Source organism: Urocampus carinirostris, chromosome 9, assembly GCF_059441175.1.
Source record: "Urocampus carinirostris isolate Australia breed hairy pipefish chromosome 9, RoL_Ucar_1.0, whole genome shotgun sequence".
Taxonomy (NCBI): domain Eukaryota; kingdom Metazoa; phylum Chordata; class Actinopteri; order Syngnathiformes; family Syngnathidae; genus Urocampus; species Urocampus carinirostris.
In genome coordinates, this window is record NC_142357.1 from 25,663,450 (window position 1) to 25,681,018 (window position 17,569).

The 17,569-nt window shown below is 41.9% G+C and overlaps 1 protein-coding gene across 1 annotated transcript; it reads right to left on the reverse strand.

Moving 5' to 3' along the window:
- Positions 1-6,425: 6,425 nt before the first annotated feature.
- Positions 6,426-16,947, reverse strand: znf711 (ZFX family zinc finger ZNF711). The gene is made up of 8 exons (XM_088343350.1): positions 16,788-16,947; positions 14,087-14,163; positions 13,891-14,001; positions 12,363-13,190; positions 12,146-12,292; positions 11,913-12,071; positions 11,663-11,797; positions 6,426-9,030 (listed from the first exon to the last, which is right to left on the reverse strand). Exons 3-8 carry the CDS (start codon positions 13,967-13,969, stop codon positions 7,850-7,852), a joined length of 2,529 nt encoding a protein of 842 aa, XP_088199476.1. The 5' UTR covers positions 13,970-14,001; positions 14,087-14,163; positions 16,788-16,947; the 3' UTR covers positions 6,426-7,849.
- Positions 16,948-17,569: the final 622 nt, after the last annotated feature.

The window sequence follows — 17,569 nt, forward strand, 5'->3', positions numbered from 1 at the left end:
TCATGAATGAGTTCAATACCACCCTGACTAGTGTGCTGGATTCAATAGCGCCCATAAAACTAAAATCACGTCCTAAAAGACGCACGCCTTGGTTTACTGATGAAACTAGAACCCTTAAACAAGAATGCAGGAAATTGGAAAGAAAATGGCGCGCTACCAAGCTTGAGGTTTTCCATCAAACCTGGTGTGACAGCTTGTTAAAGTATAAAGCGGCCCTTGCCTCTGCAAAATCGGCCTACCTTTCGAAGGTGATTGCGTCTCAAAAGAACAACCCCAAAGCCCTTTTTGACACTGTAGCATCGCTTACAAGGCAACAGACTATTGCAGATAGTTCGACACACTCTGCTCAGGACTTAATGGTCTTCTTTACTAAGAAGATTCAATGCATACAGGAAGAAATTGCTAAAGAAATTATTAATACCACACATATTAAAAGACTGAAATTTACAGATGCACGACAGGGTGGCTGCCTTGGGAAAATGGCCGGTTTTAGTGAACTGTCACTTGATGATCTCAAACAGGTGGTAAATGCGGCCAAACCGACAACTTGCCAGTTCGACCCGCTCCCAGGTTCACTTATTAAAAGTCTTTTTGGCGTCCTTGGACCTTCAGTTCTAAATATTATAAACATATCACTCTCCTCAGGTGTAGTTCCAGCAGCTTTTAAGTCCGCCGTTATTAAACCCACACTGAAAAAACCCAACCTTGATCCAGAAATCTTAAGTAATTACAGACCTGTGTCAAACCTACCTTTCCTCTCTAAAGTACTCGAAAAAGTAGTGGCACAGCAGCTGAATGCTTTCATATCCGAGAATAACCTTTTTGAATCCATGCAATCAGGATTCAGGGCTAACCACTCTACTGAGACAGTTCTGATCAAGGTAACAAATGATCTCCTAATGTCAATGGATTCTGGCGCTTCATCACTTTTGCTGCTGCTGGATCTTAGTGCTGCTTTTGACACAGTGCACCACAATATCCTACTAGAACGGTTGGAAAAATGGATTGGTCTCTCAGGAACCGTCCTCTCGTGGTTCAGATCCTACCTCTCAGATAGGACGCACTGTGTTAAATATGGTGAAATGACATCTGAGCCCTTTAATGTTACCTGCGGTGTTCCGCAGGGTTCAGTGCTTGGCCCCCTTCTTTTCAACATTTACATGCTTCCATTAGGTGACATTATTCGCAAGTACAATATCAGCTTCCACTGCTACGCAGACGACACTCAACTCTATCTTCCGTTGGAGGAATCTTCCACACTAAACTGTGGAAATTTGGAGGCCTGCCTCACTGAGATAAAAGAGTGGATGTCACTCAATTTCTTGCGTCTTAACTCTGAAAAGACCGAAATGTTAGTCATTAGTCCATCTAAATGCCGTGACTTATTCTCAAAAACTGCTGTGAACATTGACAAATGTCACATCACACAGAGTGACTCAGTTAAAAATTTAGGTGTCATATTTGACCCTGATCTAACCTTTGAGATGCATGTAAAGAAAATTACTAGAACCGCTTTCTTCCATCTTCGTAACATTGCCAAAATCCGTTCAATACTGTCTGTCTGATGCGGAAACTATAATTCATGCATTTGTTACCTCCCGTCTCGATTACTGTAATGCACTACTCTCCGGTCTCCCGAAGTCCAGAATCAAGTCTCTTCAGCTAGTACAAAATGCCGCAGCGAGGCTTTTAACTAGGACAAAAAAGTACGATCACATAACACCGATTTTGGCTAACTTGCACTGGCTCCCAGTTAGCCAAAGATGTGACTTCAAGGTTCTCTTAGTATTGTACAAAATCATACATGGACTTGCTCCCTCTTATCTTTCAGATCTGATCTGCCCCTATGTCCCGGTCCGAAGCCTACGATCTGAGAGTGCCGGTCTTCTGGTGATCCCGAGAGCAAAGAAGTGTTCTGCTGGTTCGAGAGCGTTCTCCATCCGGGCACCGGTGCTGTGGAACGCTCTTCCCCCTGAGATCCGATCTGCAACCTCAGTGGAAATGTTTAAATCTAAACTTAAAACTCACTTCTACTCCATTGCATATGAATAATAACCTACTCTTCTTGTCGACTGAAAAATAGTCTGTGTAACATAGTGTACTAATCTGTGAAGCCCTTAGAGACTTATTGTGATTAAGGGCTATACAAATAAAAATGACTTGACTTGACTTGACTTGACTATGTGAGGGGTCGGGAACCTTTGGCTTATAATGAGTACATATGGCCTGGAGAGTATATTGTAATTATTCTTGCCTATCTCATCTGTAGCGTTCCAAACTTTGATGAGCGCGGAGTCAAGCCTATTGTGCGCATGGCTGATGGCTATCTATCTATCTAATGTAAATATACCGCTTAATATTCGTCTCCTTTTTGTCCTAAATAATGGTTTAAAAACAAGGTGCGAGCAAAGTTCTTTTGTAAAAATGTCACAAAATACTGAAAACAAGGATATCAATGTATTTACCTTCAGTGCAAACAGCGCTGGGCGAGGAGGAGTGTGCTCGCCCTGTGTATAGCTGCGCCCATTTCTACTGCTTACACAAACCAATTTCTTCAAAGTGCTTTGCTAGAGCTTCTGGGCATTTGAAGTTTGTTATGTGGATTTTCATCATGAGTGTCAAAAAATTGAACATAGATTGTTAGATGAGCATCCATATATAGGATTATTTATTGATTTACAGTAAAAATGGGGTCTGTTGGTGTGACACATTGACTGTAAATTGTACTTAAAATTGTGTTCAATATATACTGAACTGAACCCTTTCACCAGTCTATATTATAGTCTCGGTTTCACACGTTCTTTTCTGCATGAAACAATACAATAAGTAAATGTGCAACTTCTTTTTTGTTTTCGAGTCATATGTACTCATAAAAAGAGCCGTATATGGCTCGCGAGCCATAGGGTTCTGACCTCAGCTCTAAAACGAAGCTGTGAAATAAGGAGGGGGATTTATGACTGGCATTTTGATCAGCGCTGTGGTGGCGGTTGCCGTTGGCAACCATGTGGGTATGCGAGACATGTTCTTGGAAAGTGAACAGGATGTTACATTTGTCCTAGGCGCAGGTGTGAATTTGTAACGCATTAGTTATAATTTCCATTGTTGTAGACAATTTATTTCCATGTTTTTTTCCGAGTCTATACTAGAAGACTTTTGATCAAAAGCGAGCGATTTCATGAATACATTTTCCAAAATGCACAATTAATTGAGCCCTATGATTGCGAAAGGAACTCTTCAGACTCGATTTGATTTAAAGAAAAATATACGGAAACAACACTGTTGGTACAGAAGCAGAACAGTGTTTATAACTTCGTTTCGGCATAATGTTGTTTTTTGTCTGGAATTCATCCATCCATCCATTATCTGCACCGCTTATCTTCACTATGGTCGCAGGGGTGACTGGAGGCCATCCCAAGTATCTTCGGGCAGTGGGAAGACCTTTAACTGGTTGCCAGTCAGTCGCAGGGCACACAGAGACAGACTATTGTCTCGCTCATTCACATCCAGGGACAATTTAGAACGGCGAATAAACCTGACATGCTTGTTTTTGGAATGTGATAGGAAACTGGAGTGCCTGGAGGAAACCCACGCAAGCACGGGGAGAACATGCAAACTCCTCACAGGAAGGTTTGTTCTCATGACCTCTGAACTGTGCCGCGGATGGGCTAACCACTCAGCCGCCGTGCTGCCCTTACTGGGATTCAATGGTGATTAAAAAAAAAAAAAAATTATCTGTACAAGAGGTACCTTCAACAATAGTTTGGCTTTTGGTTGTAATGTCTCAGTGCAATGTTCAATGAGTCCTTGTTTTTACAAGATGCAGATAAACAAAGCTAAATCAAGAAGCAATGGAGACAAAAACTCGGGCATTTTATCAGAATAAACACAAACAGGAACTTGAGTATAAACATGCATCAATTTAAACAGAAGGCTGTGGCATACAACCCATTTGTCACGGTTGCCCATTGCCCTCACTTGGGCCCGCCCATTTGGCACCAGCTGTTGCTCGTTGCCTGATTGGCTTCCCTCTTATTTAAACTCAGTGCTCTCATTCACTCTTGGTCAGTCCGTCAACAACTCTCTGCACTTGCAAGACTTGTATTTTGACTCCTAACCTGCTCGTGTATCCAGTATCCGGTATCGATCCCACCTGTCTCGTCCTGTCTGGTATCTTACTCCAGTATCCGGTATCGATTCCATCCGCCCTGCTTTGTCCGGTATCATGCTCCAGTATCTGGTATCGATCCCGTCTGTCCCGTCCTGTATCTTGCTCCACTGTCCGGTATCGATCTTGTCTGTTCCGTCCTGTCCAGTATCTTGCTCCACTATCCGGTATCGATCTTGTCTGTTCCGTCCTGTCCAGTATCTGCTCTTGTATCCTGTATCTGGTATTGATCCCATCTGTCCTGTCCGGTGTCTATCTCATCTTCCTCTGGTTTCCTGTTTTCCCGCGCCTGACTTTTCTGTCTCACTTCTTCCGCCCAGCGATCGCCGAATCACTGGCGTTTGTGTTCATGCGCATGACTGCCCCATTCCCGTAAAATAAGGCTTGTGTAAAAACGTTACGCGTCTGGGTTTTCCGTCTGTTCAGGTTCTGACCCCATTTGGCGTGCCTGTCTCATTTTTGACAGATAAGTGATACATTCCAACTTCCTTAGAGATGATACTTTTTGATTCTTTTTAGCGTAAAGGGCACCCACTTTGATATGAATTTCTAAAACAATGTGTCATGTTATTACTATGGTGATATTATCAGGTTAATTATAGGAAGAAAGTTTAGATAGACTCTAAAAAAACATGTTTTCCTAGAAAATCACTATGACCAAGCCCTGATGAGATCGTTTCAGAAAAGGTCCGCAGGTACCTCATCTTTTCTAAGGACGCACCCCTTGTGCCCACAGGCACGACATTGGAAACCCCTGTTCGAGTCTAAAACTTTATATGAGGAAAAACACAAATAATTGCAACAATTCAAAGTTTTTACTTGGGGAAGGTAAACCAAATGAGAAAAGTAATGTTCAGACCTTACCGTTTAAAGACCTTCTTGGAGCAGTTGAACAAACAGTTCAGTAAAGCGATACTGTCATCTCCTGGCGATTTAGAGAAATGACTAATGTTGTTAATTTTGTACACGACACGCCATAGCTTTCAAACACAACAAAAACATGGTATATTAACGTTTTATACATTTACAGAAACTAGCTTTGAAAAGATACGCGTTGCAACTTCCGGGTTCAGTCGTTTACGACACACTTTCTCTCTGCGATTTTTAACCATCTATAATGACGTCAACGAGGGACAAAAATCACACGTGATCATCCTCAACAAATCACGGCGAGTTGTCATTGGAGGTGAAAGATGTTCAATTCGAAATGTATTTATCTCATTTCATTAGCTGCACCGCTTATCCTCAGTAGGGTCGCGGGGGTGCTGGAGCCCATCCCAGCAATCATCGGGCAGGGGACACCCTGAACTGGTTGCCAGCCAATCGCAGGGCACACAGGGACAGACAACTCGCTCGCTCATTCACACTTAGGGAGAATTCGGACCGGCCAATCCACCTGAAATGCATGTCTTTGGAAAGTGGGAGGAAACCGGAGTGCCCGGAGGAAACCCACGCAAGCACGGGGAGAACATACAAACTCCGCACAGTAAGTCCGGTAGCTGGATTTGAACCCACACAGGAGGTTCCCAAGACCTTAGAACTGCGCCGCCGTGCTGCCCGAAATGTATTTATATGGCACCGAAATGTAACTCAGCTTTCAATGTACATACAAAATCCCCTTCCCCCTGCTCCGTCCTCCCATTCTACCTCACATCCCGGAACGTCAAATACACGAACACACACATAAACATGGGAACAGAATAAATAAACGAAAAATAAAAAGATACGACGAGAAAGGAGACTAAAGGTTTTAGGTGCTGGAAAACACTTAAACTACAGAAAACGCAGCCTCGTCAGCCTACCAATTCATAAGGGAACTAAACAGACATGTTTTCGGACGCTTTTTGGATACTTTAACATACTACCTATGCTTTTTCAAAATTGATGTCCACAATGCTGCGTGTAGTGTTACCCAACGTAAAATTAATTCGGAGCCTGGTCATCCTGGAAGGGATTACCACTTGTGAGGCCCGTTCTCAAGATCTATTTTCCTAATGTTGAGGTTTTGTCAGCATGTTGGTTTTAGATCAGGGGATGGTGTAATTATGGACATTTTATGATTAAAATGTATACAAATAACATTTTTTAACCCGAGACATACTTTTTTTTATACTGATTAGCGCAAAGGGCTTCCAGTTTGAGATAGTTTTACAATAAAAACGTATTATGTTACCAGGTTAAAATTATTAGAAGTAGGGTCCCATTGAAGACCCCTGGTGGAGTTGCGATTTCATGAATTCATCGGGAAGAACACGAGGCATAAAAAGATAGTTGTTTTTATTTTGGTTTCTTCCCCACCAGTAGTTCCTCCACAATCTGACTGAAAGGAAATACCGACTAAGGTACATGAAATGCAGGGATTTTCTTTTAGTATATAACACAATTTCTTGGAAACAGCATACTTTATAGACTAATGCAGTAATGATGACCACTGACGAGAGTATGATCCAGAATGTGTATTGGGGCAAGAATTACGTACGGGACCTGCAGGATGAGGGAAACATGTTTAGTGAGCACAAAGCAAACACAAAACCCAAACACTTTGCCAAGGAACAGAACAAGAAATGGTTTCACCCACCACTTTTAACAACTGTATTGTGCCCACTTGCTATAGATAACACTTACCCCACTCACAAGGCTGTATAATCATTTATCAAGGGTTTATATGTATATTATATACATAAATAAACCCCATACATGTAATTAAAATACAAAAAGAGTACAAGTTAATAAAGTGCCTTCTACTGACTCAATCACAATCTCCGAGAGATTGGTATTGACACAGTATGTTTGAGATTAAAACAAACAAAAAACATTTTCAGATTGGCTGAGTCCATCAGTGCTTAAGGGAGAAAGACCAGCAGATGTAAGGCATGATTGCAAGTGTATTATTAGCTGGGCACTGTTGTTTATTCTCATTGAACATCTTCGTAGCACGTCACCACCACCACGTGGCTAGTTATCTTGATTCATCCGATTAAAAACAGCCATTACGTAGCACCATGTACAATCGTCTTAACTGATGTTTTTTAAACTAGACCTGACTGAGATTTTCAGACTAGAAACCCTGATTCTACTTAAAAGTTTCTGACGAATTGTGGATAAATCACACATGATCATTTAAAGAAACGGCAAAAAGTTAGGAATAAAAACTGTAGGCTAAGGTGCAGGTATTTCAATATCACTAAAACGCTTTCTCAGAGCGGGAGAAAGGTGCATGGCAGTGGGAAAATAATGTCTGGCTAAAATCTGATTCGTGAAGATACTCGTCGGCAATATGGATGGAAAAACTGAAAAAAAATGCTCATGATTCGGCGGTGTCCATCATCCTTGAAGGTTTTCTCCTGCAGCATTTCCGCTGAGTGGGTATAAAAATATAGACATTTGAAACCCTGAATATATGTTCTTACATCATTTACATCAACATAGCAAAAACAAAAGGAACTACACGACTTACACCTGTCCCACTCAGTGCGTATGTTTTTTTTTGTCTTTTTTGGGGGATTCGGATCCCATCTAAAATGTGTTCTGACATTAGGGGGAGAAGTTTTACACCCATGACGACACAGAACGGCAAACATAATGTGGTTGCCATCAACAGTCTACACCTTTAAATTTTGAATACACTAAAATTACCGCCGAGCGCGTGAAACAGATTTACGAGGGCAGAGAAGTGGGGTGAGGTTACATTAACATGTCCTTGTGGTGTCTGGCTATGTGCTGGCTCTTCTCCGAAGGCCTCCTGAAGCCTTTGGTGCAGTAGTCGCAGCGATGCGGGTAGTCCTTGGTGTGAATGGAGATGACGTGGCGCTTGAAGCCAGAAGCGTCCGTGCTATTGTACTCGCAATACTGGCACTGATAAACCTTCCTACCGCTGTGCGTCTTCATGTGTTTCTTCAGCTCCGCCGGCTGTCTGAAACCTCGCCGGCATCGCTTACACTTGAAGGGCAGTTCTTTAGTGTGCAGGGAAAGGATGTGGCGGCTGAGCGTGAAGGTGTCAGGGGCGTTGAAGTTACAGTGCCGGCACTGGTGAACTTTGTTGCCTTTGTGTGTCTCGGCATGCTTTTTGAGCTCAGAGGGCCGGTGGAAGCCTTTCTCGCACACGTCGCACTGGTGGGGGAAGTCCTTGGTGTGCACCGAGATGATGTGCCGCTTCAGGTCGCTGGAGTTGGTGCTTTTGTGCTCACAATGCGGGCACTGGTGCGTTTTGTGGCCTTGCACCATCTCGATGTGGCGTTGGAGCTCACGCGCATCGGCGTAAGCTTGCGGGCAGTGGCTGCACTTGAAGGGTAGGTCGGCGCCGTGCTTGCTCTTGATGTGAGTCTTTAGATTGGACTGGTCCGCACATCGGAACTCACAGTGCGGGCAGTGGTAGGGTTTCTCGCCCGTGTGCGTCCGCATGTGTTTCTTCAGCTCGGACGGGTGGCGGAAACCTTTAGCGCATTCCACGCAAACGTGCGCAAAGTTCTTGCTGTGCACGGCCAGCAGGTGGCGGTTGAGAAGACCCTGCTCAGCCGTTTCATAGTCGCAGTATTTGCAGTGGTGCATTTTGGGCTCCCGGTCCTTGACGATGAGTTTGTCAGAGCCGAGGGGGCTGGTCTCGTGGTAGCGCCGGGCGTACTCTGTGTATTCTGGGGAGCGCTCGCTGTTGTGGTTTAGCAGCTTGTGGCTCTCTAAATGGTTGTGGAAACTGATTTTCTTGTTGGTGGTAAAATCGCAGTCCGTGCACTGGTACTTCTTCTTCAGGAGGTGGTCCGGGTGGTTTTTCATGTGGCATTTGAGGAAGCCTCGTGAGCGGAACTTCTTCCCGCAGATGTGGCATGGGTAGACTGTAAGTGGCATGCCGTCGGGCCCAATGATGACAGCTGAAAGAGGCAGTTCAATAAGGTCATTACGTGTCACCAAAAATCAATAATAGAATTAGTCGACAATCAATTCCATTGACGACACTTTTTTACAACAGACTGAGGCTACACGAAGATTAGAACATGCGCGATAGCGCATCTGTCTCTAAAGGTAACTAGGAGTGTGATATTACAATTACAAGTCAAGTCAAGTCATTTTTATTTGTATAGCCCTTAATCACAATTAGTCTCTAATTGTGTCTTGTACAATTACAAGTGTTTCAGAACTAAAGTTGAGTCAAGACAATTAAAGTCTCAATAGTTTCTCATTCCTGCTCCAACTATGCTCTTTAATCCTAGCCATACTCAAGAAGACACTGAACCCAATACCCCCAATAAGCAGGTTAGTGCCTTACATGGCTGCAAGGCCGCTATTGGGAAATGTGGAGCACATTGTAAAGCGCTTTGGGAAGTCATTGACTTGAAAAGCGCTATATAAATGCAGATAATTTCATTTCATTTCATTTCATTAGTTGCAGCCCTACCGGTGTGACCATACCAAACGGTAAATCAGATAGGTGTATGTTGGGTCGATGTAAAAGACACCAGGATAACATCCAAACCATTTAGCAAAGCAAATTTTCATTACTCTTTTAGTCATAGTTAGACAACACCAAAGCTCAAATTTTAAGTTAACCGTAATAAAGGCTAAATGCGGGTTGGTATGTAGGATGTTATTTGGGGCCCCAAGTGAAAATATAGATTGAAGCCCTCTATGACCACAGCAATTTATGAATAAATAAGTAAATGGGTTTAAAGGGCTATCAAAAATTATTACATGAATTTGAGATTTAGTGTTGTGTTAACAGTACAAACATGTACCTGTATAACTGTTTAGTCAAATCACATGCAACTTGGTTAAACCTACTGGATCAATATCGAGTCGCAAGGCCTCGCAAGTAATGCAAGCAGCCACCGACTAGATATTCCCCATAGGAGTAGTCCGCAGAATATGCTGGGATATATACACCCGCATTTCATTTCCTGACCAATGTGTCAATCATTATTTGAATCGGTTGCTATTGGCTAAAGTTATTCGGAGGTAAATGAGGCGGGTCCTTTTTATCATAGGCTAAGCAGGGCAAAACAAAGCCTGCAATTGGCTGAAAAAGATGTGAATCACGCATTAGGTCATTCTACTGCCTGGAGAAAACATTTTTTATTTTATTTTATTTGTCGCCATTTTTGCATGTTTTTGAGTGTGAATATATTTCACGAAATTGGATTTACTACACTCCTGGATGTAAGAGGACCATGGTTGCATTTTATTATTGAACGTGATGGCTGCAAGACAGCTTTGGTGGGCTACTGCGGCTTTATATTTTCCCAGTTTCTTGATTCAGACGGATTTTGAAGTATTTTTAAATTCATTTCAATTGAAAGAATTAATTGTCATATGCACAGTAAAGAATCACGTTTCCCTGCACAATGAAATTCTTACTTTGCTGTCCACACAGTTGCCAGCGAAAAAGAAAATACAAACAAAAAATGGTTGGGATTTCTTGAATCCCAAGAGTTTAACCTTCCTAATGATATGTGGAATGATGCATTTGAGTGATTGGTGACATTGTGTCCGTACGTGTCACACGTATTTGCTACTTTGCGAGCCGTTGGAATTTTAAGGGGTTAATGAGTTTGAAATTTCTGTTTCGTTGACGTTCCCACTGTACCGCCTTATAGTCTGGTGTGCCTTATGTATGGGGGGGGCTTTATAGCCCTGAAATTACGGTACGCATTGTGGGTGACAAACGTTGAATACATACGGAATTTATTATTATTATTATTTATTGACAGTGTAAACTATGAACACAATGCCATTGTAAAATTTACAATGTCTATTCAATGTCCTTCAGGGTTTTATTCATCATCAGATACACCAAAGAGTTGCTTTTCTCATTGTGCTTTTAATTTCATCTTTCAGGGCGAGTTTCTGTTTTCTCCTTTCTCCAATATCAGTTTCTGGCGCAGTGAATTTATGGCTAGCAGCTCAATTTCTGGGAATTCATTGTAAATGGACAATAAAAGCCCTTCATTCATTTCAGCGTGATGAGCAATTTTGAGCTTGAAAGAAGGATCATGTGCAGAGATTTTCCCCTTCGCAGCCCGAGTTGCATTCTAGCACGTAACAGTATATCTTTGAAAACAATAAGAAGAATAAAACTGAAATTTCAGGACTGTAGATGATGGTAACTGTGCAAAATACCAGTGATTAACTCACATTTTGGTGTGGGCGAGGCAAAGAGAGAAATGATGGGGCGTTCCCTTTGCACAAACCATCAAGATTTACCGTATTAATCATAAAACCTCCATGCAAGAGATTTAGGTGTGGTTACCAAAAATAGACTGTAAGTGTCTTGTGGGATGGGAGATGTTGTAGCATTTAATGTTTTGTGATTGTGGCCAGCAATATTTTCAACTGTTCAATCGTTGCACAAATGTGGTAATATACTATCCTAAGAGAGCTCGTGTATGATGTGCACCCAAACTTTAGTTCTTTTTTTAGGTTAAAAAAATGGTGCGATTTACAAAAATAAATGCAAAAGTTAGTGGTTTTTATGTAACAACACAGAGGAAATGCTAATACAGGTCCTACCTGTCTGACACTGTCGAGTGTCACCTTTCTTCTTTTTCTTAGCTTTGGGTTTGAGGACACGGTTCACCGGTACACCGTCTCGGATTTGTAGAAAAGGTGTGGCTGTGCCGTTCTTCACCTGATCTATGGTCTTACCTGAATAAAACCCATGCAGTCATTAAAAAAGGCATTGGATGGCTATTTCCAATTAGCATTTACCACTTTTCGTTTTAAGAAAAAAAAATGTTTTGTCAGTTTCACAAGAACATACCGATGTCATCATCCTCACTGTCCTCTTCAATTTTGGGCTGCTTCTTGACTGCCATGTAGACCATCTTGTCACGACCAACTCCAAGTCTTCCAGATGAGGCGGCTTCAAGGTCAGGGTGGCCATTTTGATAATCATCCTCAGCTATCACCTCTGTTCCACCTGATGTGGAAGGTAATTTCATGTTACTCGAATAAAAACAATAGGGGTTATATAATATACCGATTACGACTTGCCCAAATCATCATCCGCCTCAGCTTTGAAAATGTAGACTTTGATGACCTCCGCAGCGCTATCCTCCTTGCACTCCTTGTCTTCCATCACCTCAGTGCTAATCTCGAGAGGAGTGTCTCCTATGTCTAATTTCTCTCCCACCTCGTCCACTAAACAGCAAAATGTCAAAATGAAAACACTGAGAAGAGAAATGCTTTCAGAAATGAAATATGATCTTACAGGAGATCATCAGGTAATCTTCAGAACTGCTCCTTCCATCATCATCCTCGTCCATCTGCAGAGGAACGCCCTCAGACGGAAGTTGCCCGTGGATGATGGTTTCTGCACTGCCCTCAGTCACCATTAAGCCCTCTGCAACAAGCTGGTGGTCCAGAGTGTTATCCTGGTGGTCTGACAGAAGCTCTGCTACAAACACCTGATCTGACATGTCATCATGATGGTTGGCATCTTGGATGAGGTCCGAGGTTAGGACGTGGTGGTGTTCTAAAGCCTCCTCAATTGCCACCTCTGTTCCTAAGATGTTATCTGGCATGATCACGCTATGTTCTGAGTGAACCATGTCTTCACTGCTAATTTCGTGGCCGTCCACGTCCTGGGACTGCAGGCTGTCTACGTCCACCTCAAGACCCTCCACAACTTCTGCTTCCAGGCCTTCCACTTCTACTTCCTCCTCTAGGCCCTCGACAACATGAGCTTCCAGGTCCTCCACATCCACATCGGTTTCCAGTCCCTCGACAACATGTGCCTCGAGACCCTCCACCTCAACTTCTCCTTCCAGTCCCTCCACAACCTGAGCCTCCAGCTCCACCACTTGCGTCTGTAGCCCTTCTACCACCTCCGCCTCCAGGCCCTCCACGTCTGCATGTAAACTTTCCACTACTTCAGTCTCCAGGCCTTCGACAACCTGGGTCTCCAGTCCCTCCACCTCCAGCTCATGTTCCAAGAGAATGCCCTCATCCGTCATTACGTCAGAGAGAAGCATACCCTCAGGCACAGACACCACAATGTGATCCCCGTCAATATGAGCCAAGCCCCCCATCCCTGCAACTGATAAAAAGAAATATATTAATTGCAAAAAAGGTCAACTTTTTTTACATAGATCACAGGCACAAACTCTTAAGCAACTTAAAACTCACAAGATATAGAGATTTGCAGAAAATTATATTGGACCTTTAAAAGATAAGCATTGATCTCAAGTTCCATCAAAGCTGTAAGATGAAATATTTCAAGTGTAACCTTGCATAATATTAGTACTTTTCCTGCCAAAATCCGTGTATATCAAATATGCCAATTGAAAAACAACACGAGCTTCATGACATCAGATTAACTCAAACCTTTTAAACTTTTTGAGCAACAAAATGTGCGGTGACCATTGTTAAGAGTCCGCTTTCATGAAAGCCTACAGAATTAAAAAAATAAATAAATAAAGTTCAGAGGCTGGCAGAGAATTCCGACTGTTGAAAGTTACAATTGCCTGGTAATAAACTAATCAATTTACTAAAATAGTTGTTGAATTCTATAAGTAATATTATCAGTTTTGGATTTATTTCCAAACCATAAAAGCCTCTGTATTCTAATGAAAGTTTTTGTGATTCTTATTTAATGAAAGTAATATCAAATTACAAGTGCCAATTTTTGAAACACTAACACATAGACCTTATTTACACTTTTAAAGCCTCTGGGTTTTGTTCCTCTGTTGTATAAGTCTTGTGACTACAAAAATCAAACTCATAATTTCACCACCCACCGAAATCTTGCATGATCATAGCGTGGGGCATCTTCAGCTCCTGGGTGTGTAACTCCAACACACCACCTCCTTGGTCCATATTTAATCCCGAGGGTAAAACCACCCTGAAAACTTTATAATATTAATTATGAGCCGTGTTATACTGTATATTTAGCTAGTATGCAAAAGTGTTGTGCAAATTCACTAGAGGAAATACCTTCACATTTGACGTGCAGACCTTTAAAACCAAAACATCATTTCAGATGTGCTTCTTCACACCAGCGCTATTAATTCCTATGGTAGGAAAAAAGGCCCAGCTATTAGTAGCCACAACAACAATGCAAATCATGTTGCATTTTCAATTTTATATCAGTTGTTATTTATATCTTTTCTCGTTTCATCAAATACAAAGTTACAATGATTTCAAAATACACAGCTTTGATAAACAAATTAGAAAAAAAGAAGGGGCGAAAAAAAAGGGCTGACGGGAAAAAGCGATAGCGGATCTTGGTCCCATGCCCCTGACAGTCCAAACACTTTTCACATAAATTAAATCATCCATCCATCCATTATCTGCACCGCTTATCCTCAGTAGGGTCGCGGGGTAAATTAAATCAAGTTATTATTACAAGGTATTGTATGTAAAACGAATCACATCTCATTATCATGCAAATAAAATAATAATGAACACAACGCGTAAGATAAACTAAAACAATTTTGATAGATGGATATGTGAATGTTTTTTCTGTTAGTTATTTTATTCATAAGTAGTTATATTTAAACAATAATAACTCTTATATGAAAGGTCAAAAGGGACTTGGCATTTCTAGTATGATTCATAAATGTAACCTTGAATCAGTTTGGTTTTCTATTAACTCTTGAATTTGTGAAGGCTTGACAAGTTTTTCAAGTCATTGTTTAAACTATTCCACAACTTTGGTCTATTGCAACCAAATAAGATTTATGCGTTATTTGTCTTCTTTTGGATAGTTTCTCATTTCCTCTCATATCATATCCAAATTGTTTTCTTTGAAAGTAGCATGGTTAATATGCTGGTATGTGTCTGTTTGAAGCGCTATTCATGATCTGAGCAGTTTGATATCTGATCAAAACATCTAACTTTATGTACCGTATTTTTCGGACAAGGCCCACCTAAAAACCCCAAACCGGCCAGAAATCTGAGAGTGTGCCTAATAATCTGGTGCGCCTCATATACAGCAGAATACGGTGAATAAGATTGAAAATACATTTAATAATTATAGGTCTGAATTACTACATGGGGTTTAACGGTATACTACAGTATTTTTATGCAATGATTGCTAAACATCCTATGCAACAGGATTTGAACTCTAATAGTGGCGTAAGCGTGCCAACACTATCCCTGGTGACATACAACAAGGCATTAGAGCTTATCTCATAATCACACTACTTTGACCCATAGTGATAGAAATACGGAATTGCATAGTCCATTTTGTACTGGATTCTGATAGGTTAAACAGTTTGTCAACTTTTTTACCAACCAAAATACTAAACAAGCTATTGTACGTATGTATACATACTAAGAGCACAGGTGAAGATGTGGACAGTCCATTCAATCTATTAGGATGCAGAACAAAATGGACGATGCAAATCCGTGTTTCTGGCAATTAGAGTAAAAATAGCGTAATAATGAGATACAATCAAAATAATTTTTGTTTACAAATTATATATGGTGGCTTAATGGTTGAGTGTTGGCGCTTTCACCGCTATGAAGGTCTGATTCCCATTTCATACAATGTTTTGCAGTTTAGGTGAGTCAACTAATTCACATACATTATATATATATATATTTTATAATAATATATACCGCAAGTGCATACACGAATGAACAGGGTAGCTCTTACTGTTCACTTACTCAATTTTATGCGCCTTTTATTCTGGTGCACCTTATGTATGAGACAAAGAATATTCCTTTTATTCAGGTGCACGTTATGTATGAGACAAAGAATATTTTATTTTTTGAGTATGTGTGGGGTATGGTTTATAATCCATAGTGCCTCATATGAGAAAACACGGTAACTATATTGCTGAATGATGCACACTGCACAGGTAATAATTGTAGTACTGTGCAGGAGTAACACAGTAGTACGCTAGGGAAGTGGGACGGCATGTTGGTCACTGGCTCCGTCCTCTGCCAAGGTAAAGTACTGCAAGTGCCAAGTGCATATAACCTGTGCGCACCTGGAGCTGGTTGAAACTAGTGGCACATTCTAAATCGAGATGCGAGCTGCCCCTTTGGTGCGCAAGACAGGCTCACTGTTGTCGCTATGGGAGTCCTCTTGTGTGTTATTAGGGGGGTGTGGGGGGATTCACTGTCGTCCAATGAATGCACAAAACAAAACAAACGCTTTAACCCAAGTGCGTATAATGCCCTTTATTGCAGATGATGATCATGCAAAAGTATATATAGTGGATGTGTGGTGTGTAAATGTGCCAGGAAACTTGGTTATGGTCAAATTGGTGCAGATGTGCAATGTTTTCCTGATGGCTACTGCTCGTTGCCCATCCTGCGTTGCTAACTAGCAAAAGAGCTACAAGGCATCCGCCCAGCGCCATTTTGTTTTAGCATTGAAGCTAACCGTCTTTGCTCGTTGGGGCGTTTAGAATGCCCAGTGCGTTCATATGAGGCATTTCGATCACAGTGTCGCAGTTAAAGGCGATAAATGTTGCAGTTATGATGTAAAAGTTGGACATTTGTTCGAACTAACGCGCTCACGGCTGACCGTCTGGCTAGCTAGCCTGCTAAGCTAGGCGGCGCCGCCTGTGCCGCATTATGTCCGCGTTGCTTTCCCACGAAGGCTCCAAGAGGCCCGCTACGGCCGACTGGGCCCTTGCGAATGAAACTGCATTTCATTTGGATTGGTCCAAAGCAAATTTACCTGATAACGTAGTCTTCCGACTCTTTCGGTGTTTGTCCCCCTCCTCCGTTTTGTCTATTATTGTTTTGGGTTTATTTTTGACGGTAAGCTAAGTGCGGCCTGCAGTTTTGGATCCCCGGGCACTCTTTGCTAGGCCTCGGCCAATCAGCTTGCTTCCTGACAAGCAGAGGGAGGGCGGGGGACAGACAATGCGTGGCCTCGTTTACCGCTGATCCCTTACTATTTGCGTCATGTTGAAGAGAGCAGTTACACTTACAGACATTCTATTAATGGGATCACATTTTTTGCGCGATGTGTTTTTCAAGTAAACGTATGCATTGCCATGAGAACATAACCGAAGCTTTTAGTTTACACTGATGTGGCCTGCAGGCCATTTTGCGACGTGGGTGTGGTAGCGATTTGGTTCACCCAGGCAGGAAACGACATCCTGTTAAGTCGTGTTTATCTGTTTCGCACTTGAATCACAAAAAACCCCCACAGGGCAGCACAGAACACCATTGCAACCTCCCCTGATCTGAAACCTACACGAGGGCAAGGAAAAACTCAAAAACCTCATACAGTACTGTATAAGAAAATGAAGAAACTTTGGAACGGGGTCGCACATTTGGTAATCCCCCTTCCAGGATGAGCAAGGGTGCAATTGATGTTGCAAGGGCATCAACAGACAAAAAAAATCATTTTCAGCATTAACATGTATCCAAATGTAAGTATCTTAGAGCTGTCATTGCAGAAAAGGGGGTCAGAATCAGAAATCATGGTCAAGATAGCACAAACCACAGCCA

Coding starts and splice junctions, on each gene's coding strand:
- znf711 (XM_088343350.1), bottom strand. CDS start 13,969: ATGGACCAAGGAGGTGGTGTGTTGGAGTTACACACCCAGGAGCTGAAG. Junction 12,072..12,145: donor TGAGGCGGATGATGATTTGG/GCAAGTCGTAAT, acceptor CTTCCACATCAG/GTGGAACAGAGGTGATAGCT. Junction 9,031..11,662: donor CACTCGACAGTGTCAGACAG/GTAGGACCTGTA, acceptor TGCCTCTTTCAG/CTGTCATCATTGGGCCCGAC.